General features: G+C 39.4%; 1 protein-coding gene across 1 annotated transcript in view; it reads right to left on the bottom strand.

The window, feature by feature from the left end:
* The window catches only part of LOC122813116 (flavin-containing monooxygenase 5-like), a 263,343-nt gene that overhangs the window by 224,926 nt on the left and 11,314 nt on the right, over positions 1-27,103 (bottom strand). The window contains exon 2 of the mRNA XM_044085249.1: positions 8,560-8,721. Within this exon, the coding sequence (XP_043941184.1) occupies positions 8,560-8,697 (138 nt within the window). The 5' untranslated portion in view covers positions 8,698-8,721. The remainder of the gene's footprint in view (positions 1-8,559; positions 8,722-27,103) is intronic.

Below are 27,103 nucleotides of genomic sequence, written 5' to 3'. Positions count from 1 at the left end.
TCTATGATACATAGTCTGGAACTGATGGTGTTTGAATACCACCTCTGCCAAATAGCCACCACAATGATTCTGTGAGGGACAGGGGCTATGGTCTTTGGATCTGCTCCACTACCCATAAATATGTGTGATGGCCACCAGAGGAATGGTCTCTTGAGTCATACCAGCAACACCAAAAAGGTTAATGTAAAAAAGGTGTACACAATATCCGACTCTGGTGCATAAGTAAGTACCAGGATAGCTGCCCTCATAGATCATTTTAAGCCTAGCCAATTTCACTCAAAGATAAGAATCAAACCCTGTACCGTGTGCCTGTGAGGTAAACCATTATGCAAACCCTGCCCCTGTAAATATTAAGCAATCAGTCTGTGGATTATTACAAACCTAGACAGTAACCTGAGGTCAAAATCAAACTCAGTACCTTGTATCTGTGAGGTGAATAATTTGGCCAATACACCAACCCTACACCAAATACAGCTGGGACTCCCACTGCACAGGGAATATGTACTGCTGTCATGGGTATGGTCTTCTAACATCCATACTCAGGCTAGGACTATACACTCGACATTTACTGTGCTGAGTCTATGGCTATGACCCCCCAAGTCCCTTCTTCAGCCCCCCCTCTGTGAATGGCAGTGTCTTCAGAGTCTCTTGTTACTTACACATACACACACACACACACACACACACACACAAGCATGCATGCACGCACACACACACACACACACACACACACAAACACACACACAGTTTAAAGGGAAAGCTGGTAGAATTGTCCACTTTCCCACTCTATATTATTGGGCTAGGTTCTCATCAGTACCATGCCACTCTTGATTAATACCCCAAAATAATAATACATACAAATTATAATATGCAGAGCAGTCTGACCAATTATAAGCTGATTCCAGTAGTTTGACGGTCTATAAGCAAGCAATAATGCCTGACAGGGGGTATGTGTTAATGTGTAATTACCCCTGGTAGGGCATTAATTACACATTAACACATACCCTGGAGGGTATTATTGTGCTTAGAGAATGGGGTCTCTGTAAAATTATTGTGTTTTACTTACTTACTTTAAGTACTACATTTTTTATATATATTTTTGATGTAAAATAGTTCCTTCACCTAATGTTTCAAACTTGCTGCAGTATATGTTAATGGTGTTGGAGGAAGCAATTTATATCAAAGTATATAAAAATATATGTTGAGGTAAGAGGTCGAGAGGCATACCTCTTGACCTCTTAGTACAAGAAATCTGGACAAAGTCATAAATAATGGGGGAACAAAGGTCCAAAAATAGGGACAAATTTTAAATATTCCTTTTACAAACATAGAAAGTTGATAGAATAGCAGGTTTTTGCAATAGCATGCATTGTCTGAAGGTAATGAAGTCTGAAATTCAAATTACTGTCATTATTTTCTGACTTCAGTTCTCCATGATTTGCCAGCGATTTACCAGAAAACCAAAATTGTAGGAGGACCATACCGAAAATATGAGGCAAAAATATGGATATTCTGCAAAAAGCTGTACAGTTGAGAGGTATGTCGAGAGGTATGCAGATGTCTTAACTGCTGCTGCTGCCAGGGATCGCTCTCACTCTTCACTCTGTGTCTGTCCGACACACAGTCTCTTCTGCTGTCATACATGCATACACTCTCACTCACAGAAATACACTCCCACAGACACACCCACACACATACATACACACACACACACACACACACACACACACACACACACACACACACACACACACACACACACTTTTTTGTTTTAAGTTTATACTCTCTAAACAGGAAAAGTGCTGCTTAGCGAGTGTAAAGTAACAGCTCGATTGAACTCGACTCACATGCATGCATACACTTATACACACACACACACACACACACACACACATTTTTTTTTTAAATTTTCTTTTCTTTCTTACATTTTACACACTTTAAACAGCAGGAGTGCTGCTTAGCAAGAGTAAACTAATGGTGACCTTTAGTTTTTTTCTGTCTGAGCTCCACGGTAGCTTGATATGATGCCTTGAAGTGGCGGACTCATTTTTCAGTGGGCATTAGTTCTACATTAATGCCCTGCTGGAGAACATTTGTTCTCCAATCAGGGTGCTGATGTAGTTTGCCCATTCTCTAATGCAAAATAAATACTCCTCACATAAATACCAACCACAAGATATTAAAAGTAAGCAAATAAAAGTACTTACAAATAAAGAAGCAATGTGATGCTGACACAAACTGAATACACAGAAGTAAATGCATTTATACAAGGAACAGTAAACAGATAATTGCACACACAGAATTATTAAAACTGAAACTCTAACTTTTATCTGCCAAATCCCATGGTTGATATTACTGAAGGGATATTGACCCTTAACTGTGAAGAACTGCCTGAAAGATCATACAGGCACATTGCAGACAGCAGCTTACACGGATGTATTCCACACCAAGGCCTCAGCAGGACTAACTTTACATACTTTCAGCTCAACATGAACGATTTTAACTCATACTTTTTCCCAGGAACCAGGAGTAAGTGCATCAGTTTTTCTCTCATACAGTAAAAATGGCAGAAATAAACACAGAATTTCACATATTGTTATTACTGCCCAACCTTTTTACAACTTTAATTCAAAGCTTTTTATCTATCCCAGTTTCTAGCTGGCAGCAATTAAACCGAATCATGTTTGTCTTTTCATCATACAATTGCAATATTTGCTGCAAGGGAAAACAGTTACAGACTTTAAATATGTTTACTCCGTATTACATATTTCATGTTACAGTTGACATTTAATCTCACTGTGCATGTTTTGCAAAATATAAATAAAACTTACAAATGTGTTACAGTCTGGATTACGAAAGAAGAACAAAAATGGACATTGCATTTTACTTTCAGTTTCTCTGTCCATAACATCAGATAAGCATGTATTTATTGTGAATTTATTGAACACACACACGAGCTACAGTTACAGTTTTCTTTTTGATCTCTAGGTAATATACATAACAATGCTGGTCGAAGTTAAGCTCACTTCTCTCAGACAATAGTACAATTAGAGGTGAATGGTCCAATGCCATACATCTCACATGTGCCTAATTTTGCAGAATGCTCATGATTTTTTAATCTTACCTTTGACCTGTTCCTCGTAACTTCTCAAGTAATCTATGGTGATTACTGTTAAGTCAATAATGTGATAGTTTACACTTGCATTACTATTGTTTAGAAATGAACATTTTTGCAAAAACTCTTATTTTAAGTACAGCACAGTGTGATATAAAAACAAAATATTTTATTTTTATGGCCTCTGTGACACAATTATTGAAGAATTTTGCTTTCTCAGGAATCCCGGAAAAATAAAGTTGGAAGGTTTGTCAAGCAATGTGTTACCGATTAGTAGGTAGCAAGGATTAAAATTTGAGAACAGACAGAGGCTATGGTGCAGCAGAACTAAGTGTCCCACTGTAGATGGACAGGTGGACAGTACATGCCAGCAGCACGTGAACTTCATCCCACTCCCCTGCTGTGAGCTGTCAATCACAGCAGCAAGCAGCTCACATTACCTTTGCCTCTTTGACAGATATGAAGGGGATGTGTTTAGGAGGAGGGGAGATGAGTTTAAGGACTACAATTCAGGCATAACAAAAGAATGAAAATTGACTACTTTAGAAAGAAAAAGAAGTAACAGGCACTGAGAATACTATTCTGTGTGATTATTCCAGTTTGTCTTTTAAGTAGTTATTGAAAAGCAATAAACAGTAATTAAACCTGACTGACTAAAAGAAAGCAGGGAATGTGTGAAAACACATGTAAAGTCAATGCACTGACAGGAGCTTAGGGGCTATGTAATATTTTAAAGCCAAGCACTGCATGGTGGGATACCTAGAAGAAGAGTAAACAATCAAGATGCAGAACTCCATGTGGGCAGTCTCTAAAGTTACATTTGAAAATATAAAAAAAGTATATAGAGTCCAAAACAGGCGTTATAATGCCGGGAACATCAAAACATGAAGAAATAAACATGTTTTTTCAGTCAGTGTGTGCGGTTCTCCTTTAACTCTCCTGTAGGGATAATTATGCTGTTGCAGGCCACACAGGAGCTCAGATTTCCTGTAGAAAATGCTCACTTAGGAAACAAAGAGTTAACCTCCTTTCTTTGCAAATCTAGAACTGCTCTTATATTTTCACTATTACTTCTCCTTATTCTCCAAATGGTAGTCCCAAGTCTTTCTGTGAAGAAATCCAACATTTAGCTTTCTTAACAAAATATTTGTTTTTAGAATAATCTAGTTCACATATAATTTCATCTGTTTCTATACTCTTCAGTTTCTCCTGTCTATAGGAAAGGTGGAACAGACTAAGGAGAAATAGGGACTGGCTAATAAAGAGTCTAAGAGATCAGTCACAGTGACAAAGGACAACACATCATCAGAGAACCTCATCAGTCACAGTGACAAAGGACAGCACACCATCAGAGACCCTCATCAGTCACAGTGACAAAGGACAACACATCATCAGAGAACCTCATCAGTCACAGTGACAAAGGACAACACATCATCAGAAAACCACATCAGTCACAGTGACAAAGGACAACACATCAGAGAACTTCATCAATCACAGTGACAAAGGACAACACATCATCAGAGAACCTCATCAGTCAGTGACAAAGGACAACACATCATCAGAGAACCTCATCAGTCAGTGACAAAGGACAACACATCATCAGAGAACATCAGTCACAGTGACAAAGGACAACACATCAGAGACCCTCATCAGTCACAGTGACAAAGGACAACACATCATCAGAGACCCTCATCAGTCAGTGACAAAGGACAACACATCATCAGAGAACATCAGTCACAGTGACAAAGGACAACACATCAGAGACCCTCATCAGTCACAGTGACAAAGGACAACACATCATCAGAGACCCTCATCAGTCACAGTGACAAAGGACAACACATCATCAGAGAACCTCATCAGTCACAGTAACAAAGGACAACGCATCATCAGAGAACCTCATCAGTCACAGTGACAAAGGACAACACATCATCAGAGAACCTCATCAGTCAGTGACAAAGGACAACACATCATCAGAGAACATCAGTCACAGTGACAAAGGACAACACATCAGAGACCCTCATCAGTCACAGTGACAAAGGACAACACATCATCAGAGACCCTCATCAGTCACAGTGACAAAGGACAACACATCATCAGAGAACCTCATCAGTCACAGTAACAAAGGACAACACATCATCAGAGAACCTCATTAGTCACAGTGACAAAGGACAACACATCATCAGAGAACCTCATCAGTCACAGTAACAAAGGACAACACATCATCAGAGAACCTCATTAGTCACAGTGACAAAGGACAACACATCATCAGAGAACCTCATCAGTCACAGTAACAAAGGACAACACATCATCAGAGAACCTCATCAGTTAAAGTGACAAAGGACAACACATCACCAGAGAACCTCATCAGTCACAGTGATAAAGGACAACAAATCATCAGAGAACCTCATCAGTCACAGTGACAAAGGACAACACATCATCAGAGAACCTCATCTGTCACAGTGACAAAGGACAACACATCATTGAACCTCATCAGTCACAGTGAGAAATGACAACATATCAGAAAACCTCATCAGTCACAGTGACAAAGGACAACACATCAGAGAACCTTATCAGTCACAGTGACAAAGGACAACACATCAGAGAACCTATACCAGCTTCTAGAAAGTGACAAAGCCCAGAATTTTTGAAAGTGAAACTCTAACTTTTAACTGCCAAATGCCATGATTGACATTACTGAAGGGATATTGACCCTTAACTGTGAAGAACTGCCTGAAAGATCATACAAGCACATTGCAGACATCTGCCATCGGTCCTTTTAGTTCCTCCAGGCCCTAGTGATGATCCTACGTTAATCTATGCTTTCCTCCTAAGTACATGAGCACTTTCAATTGCCCCTGGCCTGCATGCACCTCCTGTTTCTGGCTGGAGTGTATTTGCATTATGACTGCAATCAGCAGTGCCATCAGCATTATTAACATCTGTGACAGATGTGGTCATTCTGTTATCAGCTTGCAGTGCTTTCTGTTTTGGCAAATGATCATACTTTCACTGTCTGCATTTTACCAATTATGACTCATATCAGGCACACTGTCTTCATGCTTAACAGCAACAGTAAACTTTCCATCTGTTATCCAAGTGTCCTGACCAAATGTCCCTTACCATGTGAATACTATGTAGAGTCTTCCCTGGCAACAAACCATAGATCTAGTGGAATATACCTTGGTCAGATACATAAGAATAGAAATAATAATGAATACTCCCTCACAGTGAAAGTGATTGGACAGCAGGGGACAGGGAACAATTCACTCTCACTTTTTTAATGACTAGGGTTATAACTGTGTATTTGAACAGGGAAAGAGTCCTGCTCTCTTAGAAGATACTTAAACTCTTCTAACAGAAATTATACCAACTTACTGAAATATTTAAGAAACGTCTGCTCATTTAAACATCCATCCATCCACCCATCCATCTGTTCCTCTATCCATCCTTCCATTAATCTGTTTGTTTATCCATCCATCTCTTCACTTATCCTTCCCTCCTTCCACCCACCAACTGCTCATCTGTCCTCTCCATCCACCCATCCAGCCATGCATATATTCATCTATCTGTCCCTCCATGGAGACATCCATCTGCTCATGCATCCATCCATCCATCCATGCATCCATCCATCTATCCATCCATTACCAACTCATCCATCTGTTCTTCTATCCAATCTCTAACCCACACATCTGTCTGTTCATCCTACATTTCATCCATGCATGCATCCATCCATGCACCCATCCATCCATGCATCCATCCATCCATGCATGCATCCATGCATCCATCTAGCCATCTGTCCATCTATCCATCCACCCATTCATCCATCTATCCATCCATTACCAACTCATCCATCTGTTCTTCTATCCAGTCTCTCACCCACAAATATGTCTGTTCATCCTTCATTTCATCCATGCATGCATCCATCCATGCATCCATGCATGCATGCATCCATCCATCCATCTGTCCATCCATCCATCCATCTATCCCTCCATTACCAACTCATCCATCTGTTCTTCTATCCAGTCTCTCACACATAAATCTGTCTGTTCATCTTTCATTTCATCCATGCATGGATGCATCCATCCATCCATCCCTCCTTCTACCCATCCAGTCTGGAGGTCTTCTTATCTACAGTCAATTAATTTCTGCCTCAGTAATAGGAGCAGTTAAAACCTAACTGCCCTCAATAATGAAGTGAGGAAGTCATAATGAAGGTTACAAAATGTTTCCTGACATCAGCCATAAGGATTTGCTATGCTTGAATCTTTGTTAACAAATGCTAAAGACATCTTGAGTCCATCAAAAGATCACATGAATTTCTTGGCTGCTAGGACACCTGATCTTGGATGTGTTTTGTTGAGTTTTATTGCTACTCTAACACACAGCTTGCCTATACAGTGACTGAGGACATAGTCTGTATTGCGCTGCTCTTATCTGGAGTCCCATAAAATGATTTTGCCTCCAGCTACTGAGACTGCTGTTTAAACTATGATACACAGTCTTGAAATGCTCTCCTGAAGTGTGGGGATGACTGTAGAAGAGAATGTAGTGCTATCTAGAATTTAATTCATCCACTCTATCAGCCACTTCCTTGTCCCAGTTCACATTAATTTACCTTTAATTACAACTGTGCCTGTCCCAGACTAGTACCATCTTACCATGCTTTTTACACCATGTTATGTTCTCCCTGCCACTCACATCCTATAAGTTAGATTCCCACAGAAGAGATGGAGACACACAACTGAACAAATGTTGCATATAAGGTACACATTCTGTTATCTCAACTAGGAATTTCATTTGAATGTCTATCCTACTAACAAATTGTCAGAAGAAAGCATAGTATTTACAGCAAAAAGTACTGGACATCCACTACACCGTAGCTCATGTGTCACTAGAACCAAGCATCACTAGATGGGGTACACAGAGTACTGATATATACGATGTAAACATGCTTCACCATGCAAAACCCATGAAAAGCTACTGGGGTACATAGAATACTGACATGCACAATGTGAAAATGCTTCACCATGAAAACCCCATGAAAGGTTACTGGGGTACACAGAGTACTGACATGAACATTGTGAACATGATTCACCATGAAAACCCCATGAAAGGTTACTGGGGTACACAGAGTACTGACATGAACATTGTGAACATGATTCACCATGAAAACCCCATGAAAGGCTACTTAGTAAAGCACAAGAGAAACACAGTAGTAACCAATATCAGGGTGCTGCCCCTTCACTGAGATTCTAATCTAGTACTTTTATTCAGCAAAAGAGAAAAAAATGTTTATCTTTTTTACATGATACATGCATATATGCCTGATTCTAGTGTTAATGACTCCTTCAAATAGGTATAACTTTCCCATGTGTCCTGTTGCAAAACCAAACGACAAAGCAGAGAACATTGATGGCGACTACTTAGAATATGATTGTACCTACCTTAAATCGCCAGAGCCCTCCAAAGTCTGAGCTTCTCTCAAAGCAGGTGGGTTGAAGCCCTTCATCCAGGCAACATTTGATAGCACAAAGTCCACTGGCACCTGCACCTATAACTGCCACTTTTTTAGCCATGGTCATTTGTCAATGTCAATCACTAGTGACCTGCAAAGAAGGAAAAACATGGGACTGATTAGTTGTTCTGTATAAAGAGCATCAGATTTTCTACCAAGATTCTGACTTTTTTATTTATTATACTGCTTGAAGGGGTGGAACCAGAGAGTATATTAGTACTTTATTGATCATTCATTTTCGTGTTGACTTACATGTTCAAGCATAGCACATTGAGGCAAGAGTACAGATCTTTTGTATATGCAAATTGATAAAATATCAAAATAATGTACTGTGGAGATAAGGCAGTAGCAACGTCTTTGAAGTATGTTATAGAAAACAACTGTGTAGCATGTACTATGGCAGTTTTTTTTTCTTTCCATTAAAACAGTAAAAACAGACATTAATGCACTGCAATTAACCCATCATAGTGACTGATTTGGCACTACTTCAGGATTCCACTTTCATATCATTCTTGTTATCACAGTCAGTCATCATTAACCCATCATAGTGACTGATTTGGCACTACTTCAGGATTCCACTTTCATATCATTCTTGTTATCACAGTCAGTCATCATTAACCCATCATAGTGACTGATTTGGCACTACTTCAGGATTCCACTTTCATATCATTCTTGTTATCACAGTCAGTCATCACTAACCCATCATAGTGACTGATTTGACACTACTTCAGGATTCCAGTTTCCTATCGTTCTTGTTATCACAGTCAGTCATCATTAACCCATCATAGTGACTGATTTGGCACTACTTCAGGATTCCACTTTCATATCATTTTTGTTATCACAGTCAGTCATCATTAACCATCTGTTTTCTTGTTTGCTTCAGCTGAAAAGGGACCAATAATATATAGCCATGCCTATAATGTTAACAGCAAACAAAATTTTAAAACCTGTTATAAACTTCTACATTTTATTGTGGAATTTTTATAAATGAGAGTAGCTGTCACTGTTGGCTTGTTAATGATATGTGTGGCATAAATAAATATTATTATTTCACTTCTTTTCCATTTGAAAGGGATCAAATGCAGTGTACACATGAGTAATACATAGTCTTATTTTCAGCTGACCAAAATCAAATGCATGTGATTGTTCTGTGTGTGTATGTGTGTGTGTGTGTGTGTGTGTGTGTGTGTGTGTGTGTGCATGTTTGCTTTTGTATGCACGTTTGCACGTGTGTCTGTTTCTATGTGTATGATTCACAGATTCATAGAATCATAGATTCAATGAATCTATGAATCTATGTGTATGCATGCTAAAGGGAGTGAGATGGAAACAGATTAGGTAAGGTGAGATTTATCTAGTAAGTAAACTTCTGTCTAAATGTTAATGCAATAATATAGAATGCATTTATGAAACTCCAGCAAGTGTGTGCCTTTATACCTTGTGGTGTCATGAGATAACATGCACCTCATTTAGAATAGTTGTTCAGTTTTAAGCATACTTTTTATGTTCATAGGTTCATATGTGTTTACAAAGCTAATGACCACAAAGGCCTTTTTAAGCCTAGCCATGCATCCCAAATCTCTGACAAGCTCTGAATCCCTTGATAAGTGTAAGCAGGGGTTTGGGTGATGAAACATTTGCAAGCAGGGGCCTGGGAGATGAACCATTTGCAGGCTGCATGCATCCATTAGAGACATAGCTGACAGTTCCTGTTCCCCATCCAATTGTCCAAGTTGCACTTGAATTGGGTTAGGGAGGAACTCTGCTTCATATGGATAGGGAGCCTGTTGCATAGATGGGGTAGTCTCTGGGATACACACCTGTCTCTCCAGCAGGTCCTATTTATATCACACGCAAGGTTTAAGTCTTTAGAATGGGTAATTCTGGTGCTGTTTGTTTTATGGATATGCAGGAGGTCCATCAGAGTGGGGTCTGTCAATGCCCTGTATGCCAGGCATAGATCTCCCCTCAAAAGGCTGTAGGAGACAGAATACAGGGATAGGGCCTTGAGGTGGTCTGCATAGGACATTTTACTTATGCCCTGTATTCTTTTAGTGAGTAACCTCTGTGGATGTTCCAATTGCTGGATATGCCTGGTTAGGTACATACCAAGGGGGGCACATATTGTTAGAGTGGGAGAATCCATATCAGGCAAGAGGCCAGTTACTAGTGGTGTGCCATGGGGCTCAATTGTGGAACCACTCCTGTTCATAATATACTTCTGTGAAGTCAAGGTTAATGTAGAAGGCTTTTGGCTGACCATGTTTGCTGACAACTGCAAGTGGGGAGCAATCATTGAATCCCACAGTGATGTAGATATCCTTCAGAAGGGTCTGACACAGACAAATGATTGGTGCCAGAGCCATGGCCAAAAACTAAATGCAAAAAATTGCATAATCATACACTTTGAGAAGTCAAACACCCCTGCAAATTACAACATTAATAGCACACCCCTATAAATAGCATTACTGGTGAAAGGTCTGGATACACAGATACACAGTAGCCTGAACTTTGACTTCAGTGTGTCCACAGTAGTGAGGAAGTCCATCTATGTTGCACAGCTTATAAGTAAAGGCATGGCATCCAGGTCTAAGGAAGTTATAGTCCCAATGAACTCAGCCCTCATCAAACCAATAATAGAGTACAATGCACCTTGTGGCATGTACTTGACCAGGCACTTGCAACAACTGGAGAGACCTCAGAGGTTCCTTACAAAAAAAATACAGGGTGTAAACAGCATGTCCTTTACTCTGTCTCCTACTGAATATTAAGGGGTGATTTATGGCTAACCTACAAGGCACTCTCAAATCCAACCCTGAAGGGCCTGTTACACATTCGCAAGACAAAGTGCACAAGGACCACCCAGTCTTAGGATCTAAACCTGGGCTGTGACATGAACTAAACATGCTGGAGAGACAGATATTTGTCTCAGAGATTAATCCTTCTCTGGAACAGGCTTCCTACTCAAATAATGCAGAGTCCTTCCCTGACCCTCTTCAAATGCTGGGGTGGGGTCTATGTCCCTAATGGACAGGGGCAATCTGTAAAATACTGGAAGGCATATGCACAAACTTAAGCTATCCTGTAACCCTTAATGATTGAAAATTGGGTAGAATTTGGGTGAGAATGACTAGGCTTGCAAGGACTATTGAACTGTTAGCCTAGGAATCTCATATGATATTCGAAAGACATTCATCTGGAGCATTTCTCCCTGGGTCTCCACTGAAAATGGGTTCTGTCCCTATCAGACTTTCCTGGTACACAAATGTTAAATAAATAAATAAAATAGATAAATATGAACCTCTAATAAACTTTGTTATAAGTAACAATAGTATAATTCAATAAAGTGATTTCTTTCCTGCAGGTGACTGCTCTCCGTGTCGTTATTACAGGCATAACTTACTGTTTATTATTTATATACTCAGTAACATCTGCTTACCAGGATAGGCTGACTGGGCCAGCAAAGTAATCCCTTTTCAGGGGAGGCCTGGGGAGAAAAGCTCCAAACATAAATATGAAAATAATCAAAGTACACAGAAAAGTAAAAAAAAAAAGTTACACCAATTTTTTTCTAGTTTGATAACATTATACAAAGTAAGCTTATGAGCAAATAGTGGCAAGGTAGATGTTAATTATTACAGTACATTATTTTAGTAACTAGTCATAGTTACATATAAAAAGTAAATTTGTGGTAGATGAGTTTTAAAAGACAGTCACATTAATATAAAGCTGTATAGCAGTATCACAGAACAATAGGGGTAGTAGCTGCAATGCAGTGCAGAATGTAATAAGAGTAGTTGAGAGATGTTCTCAGATAATCGATTAGGTAGTAGATTGTACAGAGAGTAGGTAAAGAGAGAAGAGTCCAAGTGGGGATGATTTGTCATATGGACGGAGCTGTGGTGCAGTGGTTAGCAGTCACCTACATCAAGAGGTTCTCTGGTTCGCTTCTCAGTTGGGGTTCCTTCTGTGTGACGTCTGCATGTCCTCCTTGTATTTGTGTGGGTTTCTTCTGGGTGCTCCAGTTTCCTCCCATGTTATAAAGACGTGTCTGGAGCATTTCTCCCCGGGCCTCACTGAAAATTGGCTTCATTCCAAGTCAGACTTTCCCGATAAACAAATGTTAAATAAATAAAAATAATGGTTACGATCTTTACCTCACAGATGCAAGGTATAGAGTTTGATTCACACCGCTTGTAAGTAGCTAGGCTTGTAATAGTCTGCAGACTGATAGCCTAGTACGAGCCTATGAACTTGATAGAGGAGTTAAGAATAAGTGGATATGAAAATGCAAAAATAGTGAAAGTGGAGAGAAAACGATTAAAGAAAGAAAAGACAGCGAGAAAAATGATTAGTAGAATCGAGTGTGAAATAGCAGTAAAGGATGAAAATAAGAGGGATGTTTTGGCCAGGTGGGAATTAGCATCCAATTATGTTGATGGTTTTATTTTGGTTTATTTTGAGGTTGGTATATATTATTTCTTCATTGCCTATTTGTGGAGCCGATGATTTTTAAGATCTGGATGTTTAGATGCTGTTTAAATATTATAGCTATACTGCCTCCTTTCTTGTTTAGCCAGTCTACTCTTAGTATGCCGTAACTGGTAGAGAGGATTTGCTCACTGGTAATGTGAGTTTTAGCCAGGTTTCTGTCAGGATAACTATATCTGGGGAGTATAAGTCTATGGTGGCATGGAGTTCATGGACTTTGTTGGATATACTTCTAATATTTAGGCTTAGTAGAAGGAAGTCACCTGGCTTTCTATTGGCTGTGATTTGGGAGAAGTTGTGGTTTCTAGTGTGATTATGAGGAGTGGGGTTGGATATGGTGGGGCCAGGGTTGGGTGGATGTCTCCACTTAGGGCTAGCTTTGATATGCATGAGGTTATTAGTTTTCTCAGTTTTTGAATGTGTTTGTTTATTAGGGAAACTTTATGATTGTGCTCTGTGGGTAATAGGTATGGTGGGAGGGTTACTATGTTAAGCTGTAGGGATGCTTTTTGTTTGAGTAATATAGTTGATAGAATATGTGGGGGGTTCATAGGGATGGTTCTTGAGTTGGTGGGAGGGAAGCTGAGTGAAAGTGAGACATGAGTGGTGGTGTGAGTAGTAGTACAGTGGTAGTGGTTGAGTGGGGGAATGATGGAGTTTTGGTAGGATGTAAGATATGCAAGGAGAGTGCATGCAGTGAGCATAGGTATGGTATGCTTATACATGTTAGCTGAGGAGGAGTGATAGTAGTGCGAAGACAGAGGAGGTAGTGTTGGGTTTAGTGCCGTGGTTGGCTGTTGGAAAGATGGGAGGGGTTTGTGTGTGTAATAAAGGTAGGACCACTGGGGGGGTGAGGGAATTGGGGGCAGGGTGGGGAGTGAAGCGGGCAGAGACCCTGTTAGTTGTTCTTATGAGGGGGCTGGAAACAATCAGGTAACAGAGTAAACTAATAAAAGAACATATGATTGTGAATGTGGAGACTCAGGTAGGTACCCTGTATTTCCACGAACTATCAGTTAGCTGTGTCCCAGTTCAGGCAGTTTTAGTAAGTTTTATGGCAGGGCTGAGCATAAAGCGCTCAAAGGGTGGTTGTAGTTTTAAAAATGGTGCCTGCCACAGGTAATATTTATTAACTTTGGGATTGTCTTAAGGTAATAAACAGGGAAGGGGGAGAACAAGGGTGTGAGCAGGCAGTTATTTTGTACTGCTGCTAATGAGCCAAGATCAAGCAAAGACAAGTTTGTGTTTAAGAAGCAATCAGAATTGACCAAGGACTTCTGTGAAGCTGTAAGTAATTTCTTACCCATTTCTCAGGTGGAAAAACAAGATAACCTTGTATCAGTAGGCTACTGTGGTCTCAGTTTAAATGAACAAACACACAGTGTTGGTCAGTTATGGATACTATTTACTAACAGAAGAGAATAAAAGAGAAAATGGTAGGTAAATGTGGGGGGGTGGGGTGCTTACAAGCCAAAGCACAGTGCTCTCAAGGGGATAATGAATATTAGCTCAAACAGGTAGACACATACTCAAAGCTAACTTTAGCTGTTTGTGTTTGCAGACAGTTCAGACCCAGGCTGCGCTATTCTTATAACAATGTATCCACCAGTCGGACAAAGTATAAAGGTGGTACAGCAGCTGAATAATTAGTGTGGTGTTGGGTACAAAGTTAACTTTAGCTGTTTGTGTTTGCAGACAGTTCAGACCCAGGCTGCGCTATTCTTATAACAATGTATCCACCAGTCGGACAAAGTATAAAGGTGGTACAGCAGCTGAATACTTAGTGTGGTGTTGGGTACAAAGTTAACTTTAGCTGTTTGTGTTTGCAGACAGTTCAGACCCAGGCTGCGCTATTCTTATAACAATGTATCCACCAGTCGGACAAAGTATAAAGGTGGTACAGCAGCTGAATAATTAGTGTGGTGTTGGGTACAAAGTTAACTTTAGCTGTTTGTGTTTGCAGACAGTTCAGACCCAGGCTGCGCTATTCTTATAACAATGTATCCACCAGTCGGACAAAGTATAAAGGTGGTACAGCAGCTGAATAATTAGTGTGGTGTTGGGTACAAAGTTAACTTTAGCTGTTTGTGTTTGCAGACAGTTCAGACCCAGGCTGCGCTGTTCTTATAACAATGTATCCACCAGTCGGACAAAGTATAAAGGTGGTACAGCAGCTGAATACTTAGTGTGGTGTTGGGTACAAAGTTAACTTTAGCTGTTTGTGTATATCCTGAATAGTAATCATGTCTACCAAGCCTCTTTCACTTCTAACTCACATACTACTACTTATTACCACATCTTACCTAACCTACCTCACCCAACCTCTCAGTGCAAACCACCCACCCCCATTTCATACAACTAACCCAATCTCCATGATGAACACATATTCCTCAACCTGCATCTCACCCAGTCTCTACCCCTTCAGCAATAGTATGTTCTTCACCTACAAACTCTTACCTAACCCCAAAACCTCTACTCACATCTGTATTAGCCACATCCCCATAAAGCTTACACCCCATAGATTACATACCAAGCAACTCAAATACCTCTTCTGCCATCTCATCTCTATCCTTCTCTCCAGCGACATTCACCCAAACCGTGGGCCTTCTCCCCCAGACATCTCAACCTCCCAATCCATCCTCCTCCCACAACTGGTAAACCCCTGCGCTTCTCAGCTCTAAATGCTCAGAGCATATGCAACAAAATTCCTAACCTCCATGCCTGGCTTCTACATAACCAACCCGATATTCTGGCCATCTCAGAAACCTAGCTCAAACCAAATATAAAAGACCCTGAACTAACACCACACAACTACTCCATAATTAGGAAAAATAGAACACATAAAAAAGAAAGGGGAGTCGCTCTCCTCTACTCATCATCCCACTTAGTTACCCCCTATACCAAACCTATTCCCAAATTTGGCAAGGCAGAACTAATTCCAGCCCTACTTCATATAAACAAACATCAACTTATATGCATAGTCTCCCTTTATATCCCTCCTGGAGACAATATCTCAACCCTTGAAGATATTCTCTCCTGGTTCTCTAACAATGTCACTAATGAAACTATAATTCTGGGTGATGTTAATATTAACTGGTCAAAAATTCAATCTCCTACAAACTCACTTAATATAAACTTGTACAACTTCACTTGGCTTATTAACTGAATAACTACGCCTTCCAAGAACTTCCTTACTGGAAGCACCCTGGACTGGATTCTAGTTTCTCATCTACATTACATCTCTGATAGTGACACTCTGCCCAACCCATTAGGTGACCACTTCCCCACCTTTGCCCACCATCTTCCCTCTACCATACAACTAACGCATACCTACACCTTCACTCACTGTCTAAAAAACTTTAACCCTAGCACATTCTCAAATGCACTAAAAAAATGAACTGGAACCCACTAAAAACCCTTCCCTTAGAAAATGCTGTTACCTACTTTAACTCAACTTTTCTCAACTTGCTTGACTCCTTTCCCCTCTGAAAACAAAATGCATAAGAAGCAATCCTGTACCTTGGCTAACCAAAAATACCTTACTAGCCATGTGATTCCGGGATAAAGCCTGGAAACACTACTCCAAAAATAAAACTATCACCACCCTTGATGAATTTAAAACAGTCCGTAACAAAGTAAAAAACTTACTATCTCAGACCGCAAAGCCTACTTCTCTACACTCCAAACCAACCATAACACCAACCCCAAAAAATTCTGCATGGAATCTTCTCCCTTCTCATCTCTGGCAAAAAAAGAAAACCCCTGCCCTGATCCAGATGCCTCTCACTTGAACTTAGCCACCCAATTTAACACTTTCTTTATCGATTTCATAAGTAAACGTACATCATCCTTCACTTCCCATTCGGCTTCCCTGCCCTTATTTCCTCCTATCCCTCCCTCCCCTAGCATCTCCTGCTCCCAACCTCCTCCTTTCTCCTTCAACCCCATCCCTACAGCCACCATAAAAAAACTTCTACTAACATTGAAACCCGGCTCCAATGCCCCTGATGATATACCCTCATATTTCTTAAAAGTTGCCGCAGAAGGCATAGCTCTTTCCATCTGCATTCTTATAAATTGATCTATTGCTGAATGTCAAGTTCCCCAGCTCTGGAAAAAGGCTTTTATTATTCCACTCCATAAAGGTGGTAATAACAATAATAATCACAAACTTTTGACCTACCACTATCTTATCCCCCATTTCTAAACGTCTCAAAAAATGTATCCATCTACAACATCTACCTTACCTCATAAACAACCAACTTCTATCCCCTACTCAGCATGGTTTCAGACCCGGCCACAGCACTACCACAGCTCTCCCCTCCTTCCTAGAAACAGTTAATATGGCCCTTGACACTGGCCACATCGTGTCCACTCTCCTCCTTGACCTCTCTAAGGCATTCGACACTATCTCTCATAACCTTCTTTTCATTAAACTCTCCAAACTAAATCTATCCCACTCCTCTATTAACTGGTTTACCAGTTACCTCTCAAACAGGCAACAAGCAGTCAGATGGAAAAAAGCCACCTCCTCTTTTCTCAATACTCCAACAGGTGTCCCCAGGGTTCAATTTTAGGCCCCCTTCTATTCAATATATTCATAAACGATTTCTACCAAGCCATCCCAAATGCCAACCTTGTCCAATATGCAGATGATTCAACAATACTCTGCTCTGCCTCTTCTATACCCACCCTAGTTAAATAAACCCAAGATGCCTTCTCCTCCACTGAGCAATGGATGATGGACAACCATCTAGTACCCACCCTAGTTAAATTAACCCAAGATGCCTTCTCCTCCACTGAGCAATGGATGATGGACAACCATCTAGTACCCACCCTAGTTAAACTAACCCAAGATGGCGTCTCCTCCACTGAGCAATGGATGATGGACGACCATCTAGCACTCAATGCTACTAAAACTAAACTCATATTTACTGCTTCCAAAACCACCACCCTGGATAAAACCTCATTCTCAGTCACCTGTCAGAATAATACTCCTCCCGAAATAGTCTCTAATGCTAAACTACTAGGAGTCCTGATTGATGACCAGCTGAAGTTTGCTAATCATCTACAAGTAAATATCAAAAAAACGCACACAAAAATAGGCACGCTTTACCACCTCAACTGTTACATCTTTCTCTCCACTAGGCTCACCCTTGCCAACACTTACCTTATCCCATCCCTCCTATATGGTGCCTCTATCCTTACTAGCCTGCAATCCTCCCTCAAGACTAAACTCTCCTCTAGCTATAATAAAATAACAAAATTTGAAACCGGCCATAGATCCACTTCCCATCACTGCACTGCCCTACACCAACTGAATTGGCTTGAGCTGCCCAATTACCTCATCTATATTCAACTTGTCCAAGCACACAAACTTAATTTCACCCCCTCTCTCTGTCCCTCTCTTGCCACCACCTTTAAAATGCACCAACCAAATAGACTTTTGAGAACTAAATCACAAAATCTAATTGTACTGCATAAACCTGCCCGTCCACCAGGCAAACATCTAATGTCCTTCTCTCTAGCACGCCACTGGAATTCCTTCCCACCTCTCATCCGCACCACCAGCAGCCTCTCTTCATTAAAAACCTTACTTCACACACACCTAACTTCACTATGAGAATGCTTTTGCTCCCACCCCACATAATCTTCTTACACTATAGCTACTCTCTATAAGCTATAATTCACAATAGCCTCCCATTGTTTTGTACCCCTAATAAACTTTAGGAATTAGCATAACTCCTAGAATGGAATTAGCATAACTGTTAATACATTTAGACTGTTTCTGTTATTGCATTGTGCTAATATGTTAAACTGTTAAAAACTTTGTTTGTAAATGTTACTCTTATTGCATTGTACTAATATGTCCACTCTACTAATATGTGTTTTCTGTTTGTTTAATTTTGCTTCATTTGTGCACATTACATTTCTCTAATAACTTGCTCTTATGTTAAATCTGTAATTTGTAATTTTCTGGAGCTTTTCTCCCCAGGACTCCATTGAAAACGGGCTCCTCATGGCCCAGTGGACTATCCAGGAAAAAAAATATATAAATAAAATAAATAAATAAATGTAACAGGTTCTGTCAGTCCCACAACTATAGCTGTTCTACAGGCTCCACAATCCCAGACATGTTATTTAATTACTATGTAACAAGTACTGTCCGTCCCACAGTTATAGCTATTCTACGACTCCACAATCCCAGACATGTAATTTAATTACTATGTTACATGTTCTGTCAGTCCCACAGTTATACCTATTCTGCAGGCTCCACAATCCTAGACATGTTATTTAATTACTATGTAACAAGTTCTGTCAGTCCCAGTTATAGCTATTCTACGAATCCACAATCCCAGACATGTTATTTAATTACTATGTTACATGTTCTGTCAGTCCCACAGTTATACCTATTCTGCAGGCTCCACAATCCTAGACATGTTATTTAATTACTATGTAACAAGTTCTGTCAGTCCCAGTTATAGCTATTCTACGAATCTACAATCCCAGACATGTTATTTAATTACTATGTAACAAGTTATGTCAGTCCCACAGTTATAGCTATTCTACAGGCTCCACAATCCTAGACATGTTATTTAATTACTATGTTACATGTTCTGTCAGTCCCAGTTATAGCTATTCTACAGGCTCCACAATCCCAGACATGTTATTTAATTACTATGTAACAAGTTCTGTCAGTCCCACAGTTATAGCTATTCTACAACTCCCCAATCCCAGCCATGTCATTTAATTACTATGTAACAAATTCTGCCAATCCCACAGTTATAGGTATTCTACAGGCTCCACAATCCCAGACAGCGCAATTCATTACAATAGCATAACTTCTCTCTGCTCTCTCAAAAATGAAGAAGGCCTCATCCATTTGCCCTAAAAACATACCAGGTTGCCTGATTATCAGTGCAGAATATGGCCGACCTGAACTCCTACATAAACTCTTTAATCTAAGCCTCATCAGTGACTATTTTCCTAAAGCCTGGAAAACAGCCATTGCAATGCCATTATAAAAGGGTGGCCTGACCACAGACACTGGTAACTATAGGCCCATTAGACTCACTAGCCTCATTTGTAAAGCTCTGGAGTACATTATCTCAGATCTGGATATTGAAAATGTCTTAACCTTGTACCATCCTCAATCCAGTTTTGCCAAAGGAAGTTTCTTGAGTCTTTAATCTCATTAAGTTCTTTGAAAAAGTAACTGAAGCAGTCGATAGTGGTTATTCAGTGCATGTAGCATTTCTAGGCCTGGCCAAGGCATTTCACACTTTTCCCCATGCAGGTATTATTATAGACTAATAGGTAGTTACTAGACTTGCATTCTAAGAGACCAATGAATAGCCTAGCCCAAATTTCCAGTTGCCCTCAAGCATTGACTGGTTAAATGACTTGCAGAAGGTCATATAGTAGCAAAGGAGGGCTGAGGGAATCAAACCCTGTACCACAGGAACTACAGCTCACAGCCTTAACCTGCTGCACCTACTCACAGACAGTGTTGATAGACCTGTAAATCTGAATATAAATCCTTATATTTTGCTATGAATATTTAACTGGCTGTCTAATAGAACTTGTGTGTTAGAATAGCAGGTGCCACTTCTGAAAGCAAAACGTTATCCATGGTGTACCACAGGGCTTGGTGTTGGGCCTTCTTCTATTTGGCATATATTGCTCAGATCTCCAGACCAGCACTCCTGGCCTAATGCTAACTAAGTTTGCAGAGGACTGTAAGCTGGATTTTTTTTTTTTATTTGATCTTCCACTAACCTGCAATTGCTCCAACATGGGTTGAACAATGTTAACAACTGGTGCAAGGACCATGGTCTCAAATTAAATGCAAAAAAAATGTTGCATAGTTCATTTTAGAAAACAAAGTATTTTCACTTCCATATATGTGACACATCCTTCCAGTCAGGCAGTGTCATAAGTGATCAAGGCCCTCTTGTTGATAATTGTTTATCACTTAGCCATTAAGTCTCTGCAGTAGTTCAGAATGCCTTCTACCTGTCTCATGTAGTTGCTAAAGGCATCTCCACTTGATCCAAAGAAGTCCTAATCCCCCTTCAGTCATCTCTCATCAGATCCACTATTGAATATAATGCACCTTTTAGCATGTATTTGTCTAAACATATCACTCAGTTTGTCAGACCTCAGACATTCATAGCTAAAAAGATCAGCGGCCTAAAAAATCTTAGTTATCAGGACCGATTGGCAGCCCTCTCTCCGTACTCATAATCTCACAGATTCCTTCATGGAGAACTGTGTCGAGCTTTTCAATCCATGAAAGACGAAACCCTCTTTGACCTCTTATTCCTTCATTTTGTTTTCTAAAATGAACTATGCTACATTTCTTGTACTTATTTGTGCCTCAAATACCTGATTATAGGAACTGAACCCTCGTCAGCACAATGTGTGAGAGACATAGTTACATAATGTTAATGGAGGCAAAACTCTCACATGAAGCCATTACAAAAACCAAGCAGGTTGTCAGTACAACAAAGCACAGCACTAAATCAATTACAAATAGTTCGGACCTAAAACATAGCCCACACTAAATAAATTACACATAGTTTAGACCAAAAACATAGACTTATTAATGCTGAGAATCTTAAATGTAACCTACCAAAATTACAAAGGCCTCCTAAATGTAGCCTAGGAAACATGTACCCTCAGTGACATACACAAACTCACAAACAGACAAGAAGGATGGTACCCACCATGAAACCTGTAGTTAGTCATACTGATTCAATTAAAAAGGCCCCAAGGCAAAACTCCCCACAGTCTGACATCCTCATAATAGGTGACTCCATATTGGGCACACATATGTACCACCCACCAGGGTATAGGAGAGGGTCACTGTCAATTGTCGATGGGATGCCAGGATTCACCACATCACAGATGCAGTCATGCCCATACACCACAAGTACACATACAACACAATCATGGTGCACATGGGTGTAAATGACTGCAGCTGTATCTCCCTTGACTGTATGAAGAGGGACATGATGGAGCTTTCAGAATGTGTCCAAGGCAGGTATGATCCTGGCCTTGAATGGCATTCTGCCATCACCAAGACTGATGTCACATTACCCACAAAAGGTTATCGACTTCAACAATTATCTTAGTTTCTGCTGTCACTCGGGTGTCTGTCTGGAAGGAAATGTTAGATAGCACTAACTGCTTTGCAAGGGATGGCCCGTACCTATAACCCCAAGGCTTTCATTTGTTGGCTAAGTCCTTGTCTGCCCCCATAGTGCCTTTTTTTAGACAACATCAGCCTTCTTATGCTTCCAACATAACAAATAGAATCTAGATAAGATAAAGGTATTGCTGCTCAATGCTAGTATCCTTAACAAAAAATCTCCACTTCCTAAAGACACTCATTAACCTGGAAAACATTGATATATACATTGTCAGAAACCTGGCTCAATACCAATGAGAGCACGCCATTATTGTAGGGTTTCAATGTTTACTGCACTGTCAGGTCTACCACATTTCATGAAGAAACTAAAGTTGGTGGTGTCTCCATATTCTTAAAAAAGGCATTTAGGTTCATAGGAAAGTAGAAGGCTACCTTTCTGACCACTTTAAACCTAGCCAGTTTCCTTTTTCTGTTCAAAATAACCTATCTCATTGGTAATAGATCAGCCTTACCAATACTCTGGTTGAGAAATTATATATTACCTCTAATGAGAATAACTGGGATCATACCACAAATAATTTGAGGGGATCCATGCATACGATAAAGCATTTGGAAGCTGCACAAGGGTCTCATTACAGAGCATTATGAATCTCTGAGCAAACATTATTTATTTATTACACATTTAAACTCTTTCAGCAAAAAAAAAAAAAAAAAAGCACTTTTATAGCACAGTAGACCTTTCACATGTAACTTCTGATAGCCTATCCATCATGTAAAATCCCTTAGAAAGAAAAAAATGTTGTTGATTTGTACCCACAATCTAATTCCTTCTTTTAACAGAGCATCTAAATGTCTCTCACCAAGGTTAAAAAGGTAACCGTAGTATTGATAGTGTTGATGTCCATGAAAGTTGGCATTACATTATTATGCAAAGAGGGTCAGCAGAGGTCATTCACATTGACTACATAAATGCAAAGGTGTTTTGATAAGCCTGCTTGCCTATGGCAAAAGCATAAAGTACTTAAGGAATAAGCATTAAAGGGAAACTTATTACATGGCTAGGATGCTTTAGCCATTGGCATATTACTGTGATTCATAGAGATAAAAGTAAAACGCCTCATTTGCATATAAAAATATAAAAGACCCTGGACTTATGCCAACAGCACCATATTAACTTGTGGTAACTGGACTTGTGCGGCAAATTAATTAGAAAACCACAAACTTTATAAAGTAAGAACAATTAAAAATGAGGTAAGAATTTTGCATTTACTTCAAGAAAAGTTTGTTTTATTTGCATCATGGGCATATTACAATGGCTTTGGTGAATACACTGTCATTTGTAAATGGGAAATAATTACAGAAGCAGTGGAAATGGGCGCTGATCACTGTGAAAATGTACTTCAGTGTGTTTTACTGATTGTGCATGCATGACAGAAATGCAGCGATTTTAATCAGAAGTAATGAAATGGCAAGTATGTTTTGTGCCTTTACTGGAAGATCCCCGAGGGTCACTGACAGCATTTTGATTACAGGATGGCAGCTGGCACGAATGAAAGGATGGATGTTTTTTCTTTACCACTGCAAATGTATTACTTCAGCACAGCTTTACTTGGCTGGACTCTGCATGGGTAAGTCATTATGGAAGTTGTGTCACATGACTTTTTTGTCAAGGATGGCAGGGATTGTTTCAGCAATTAGTTTGTGATTTTGTGTAAGACTGTGGTATTGAACAGAGGAAAGGACAACTTAAATTATTTTTTTTTACGTAGTCAGCTAGCATCTATGTAGATTGCAAATTAGATATAATATGTGAAGCAGATTGCACAAAACTGAATCAGAAGATACCACTCTACATAATTTGTCATTTGCATTTCATTACGGCTAATTTCCTTACATTTCTTCATGGTCATTGCCCATTAACATAAATGGCCGCTATGAATTTCTGCCTAGCTATGCTTATTTACAGACACTGAGGATAATCCATAGCATGTTCACACAATGACCATGAATATCCATCTAAGGCCGTAGTATTACTATGGTCCACTTTTGCCAATCCCCAATTCAACAATTCTGGTATTGATTTCTACTGCCATAATTTGTTTCTTACTTAGATTCTGAATCAGTGCAGTCTTTAGTATTATCATTCTTTAGTATTATCATTCTTTAGTATTATCAGTCTTTAGTATTATCATTCTTTAGTGTTATCATTCTTTAGTATTATCAGTCTTTAGTATTATCATTCTTTCGTATTATCATTCTTTAGTATTATCAGTCTTTAGTATTATCATTCTTTAGTATTATCAGTCTTTAGTATTATCATTCTTTAGTATTATCATTCTTTAGTATTATCAGTCTTTAGTATTATCATTCTTTAGTATTATCAGTCTTTAGTATTATCATTCTTTAGTATTATCAGTCTTTAGTATTATCATTCTTTAGTATTATCATTCTTTAGTATTATCAGTCTTTAGTATTATCATTCTTTAGTATTATCAGTCTTTAGTATTATCATTCTTTAGTATTAATTTAGTATTATCATTCTTTAGTATTATCATTCTTTAGTATTATCAGTCTTTAGTATTATCATTCTTTAGTATTATCAGTCTTTAGTATTATCATTCTTTAGTATTATCAGTCTTTAGTATTATCATTCTTTAGTATTATCAGTCTTTAGTATTATCATTCTTTAGTATTATCATTCTTTAGTATTATCATTCCTTAGTATTATCAGTCTTTAGTATTATCATTGTTTAGTATTATCATTGTTTAGTATTATCAGTCTTTAGTATTATCATTCTTTAGTATTATCAGTCTTTAGTATTATCATTCTTTAGTATTTACATATTTTAGTATTTTTAATTATTATTAATTTAATCTATCTTCCTTTTGTAAACTGTAAGTCTTATGGTATGAGCCTGAGTATCAAAATTCCGTGCAGCGATACAAACTCTTTCTTCTGTGTTGATCTGTATGACAATAAAGTTTACTTTGACTTTGACTCTTCCCCGATGCATTCAAACTTCCATTAGAAGCTGTTTCATTCAAAATGCCTTGCTTAGATTTAAAAAACTCATGCATGTACTTATATTTATTTACCATGCAATAAATGCAAAGACCAAATAAAAGACCAATTCTTTGAGACAGTTACCAAGGTTATAGACGAGGGAAAGGTGGTACACACTGCCTACCTAAAACTCGCTGAGGCCTTCAACACCATTCCCCATTCTGGTATTATAGACAAGCTCACCAGCCTGAACATAAACCACTACATCACAAGATGGGTTGCAACTGGTTCACAGACAGAACGCACATGGTAAGAGTTGCAGGAGCTAGGTCCAACTCTAAACCGGTTACAAGTGGCGTTCCCCAGGGCTCAGTCCTAGGACCCCTCCTGTTCGGCATATACTTTTCAGAAGTACAGGCAAGCACAGGAGGACTATGGCTGACCAAGTTTGCAGACGACTGCAAACTAGGGGCTATAATTTACTCTCCAGCTGACACAGACATCCTCCAAAAGGGTCTCACTGAGATGGATACCTGGTGTCAAAATCATGGCCTTAAGCTAAATGCCAAAAAGTGCATAGTCATCCCCTTTGGAAAAAACAAAGTACCCACACACTACCACATAGGTGGTAGTCCCCTAAATACAGAAGACATAATAAGGGATCTGGGGACCCAAGTAGATAGTAATCTCACCTCTGATAATCACATTGCCAAAGTGGTTAGAAAATCTTTCTACATGGCCCACCTAATCACAAAAGGGTTCGCATCCAGATCAAAAGAGGTCATTGTGCCCCTCTACTCATCATTCATCAGACCCATCATAGAGTACAACGCCCCATTTGGGATGTACCTTACAAGACACCTGCAACAGCTGGAAAGACCACAAAAGTACCTCACCAAAAGGATCAATGGCCTCAAACAGTTGCCATATGCAGCTCAGCTGAAGAAACTCCAGTTGTATTCAGTTGCATACCACCTACTCAGAGGTGATCTCTGCTTGACATACAAGGCCATGTCCAACCCAGAATTGATGGACATGCTCCACCTAAAGAAAACCTTATCCCCTCGAGCCACACATAAATAGGACATGCTGGAGGGATAGATTTCTGTCCCAGAGACTTCCCATGCTTTGGAACAAGATTCCAATCTACATTAGGCAGAGCTCCTCGCTAACACTCTTCAAGAGAAACCTTGACGAGTGGATGGGAAACAGAAAGTTTACCTCGGGGATCACTTCAGTGGCTCTGCTGGACAGAGACACAGGGAACTAATCTAAGGGAGCGGCAAAAGCCAACACATTCTGGCTAGGCTTATAAATGCCTTCGGGCAGACAGCCTAGTACCCACCTATGAACCTAAAATTGTGCTACGGAGATGAGTCTGCCTCATACATGTTTGTGTAGACAGAGTTAAGCTGATGTAATCTTTGGCTTTAGTCTTCAGCCAAGAAAAAGAATAACCATTGTCTAGCCAAAAACAAAACTCAGCCTGTCTGCTGTACAACTCTAAAAATACCCTCTTGAGAGATTTTGTAATATGTCTTTCCACTCAACTATCCAAGTTCACTCTTCTAAACTGTTCTTTAACTGGCCATAAAATGTTATGCATGATATTACTTGGCATTTAGCCTTGAATTTAATTTGAAAAAAAAAAGTCTTTTACATCATGCATGCCAAAACTTTGTAATCACAGTTTAATAAGGAATTTAATCTCCAGTCAGATAAACCTGATTTACATGTCCCTTTCTTCAACAATAACAATGAGCCATTTCTCCCAGCTGGCCAGCATCAATTTAATACATTTAACATTATGCTTAATTACCAGTC

This window comes from Protopterus annectens, chromosome 10.part0 (assembly GCF_019279795.1).
Source record: "Protopterus annectens isolate FY-2018-M chromosome 10.part0, PAN1.0, whole genome shotgun sequence".
NCBI lineage: Eukaryota > Metazoa > Chordata > Ceratodontiformes > Protopteridae > Protopterus > Protopterus annectens.
The sequence above is the reverse complement of the archived record's forward strand: the minus strand, read 5'-3'. Positions and strand labels throughout refer to the sequence as shown.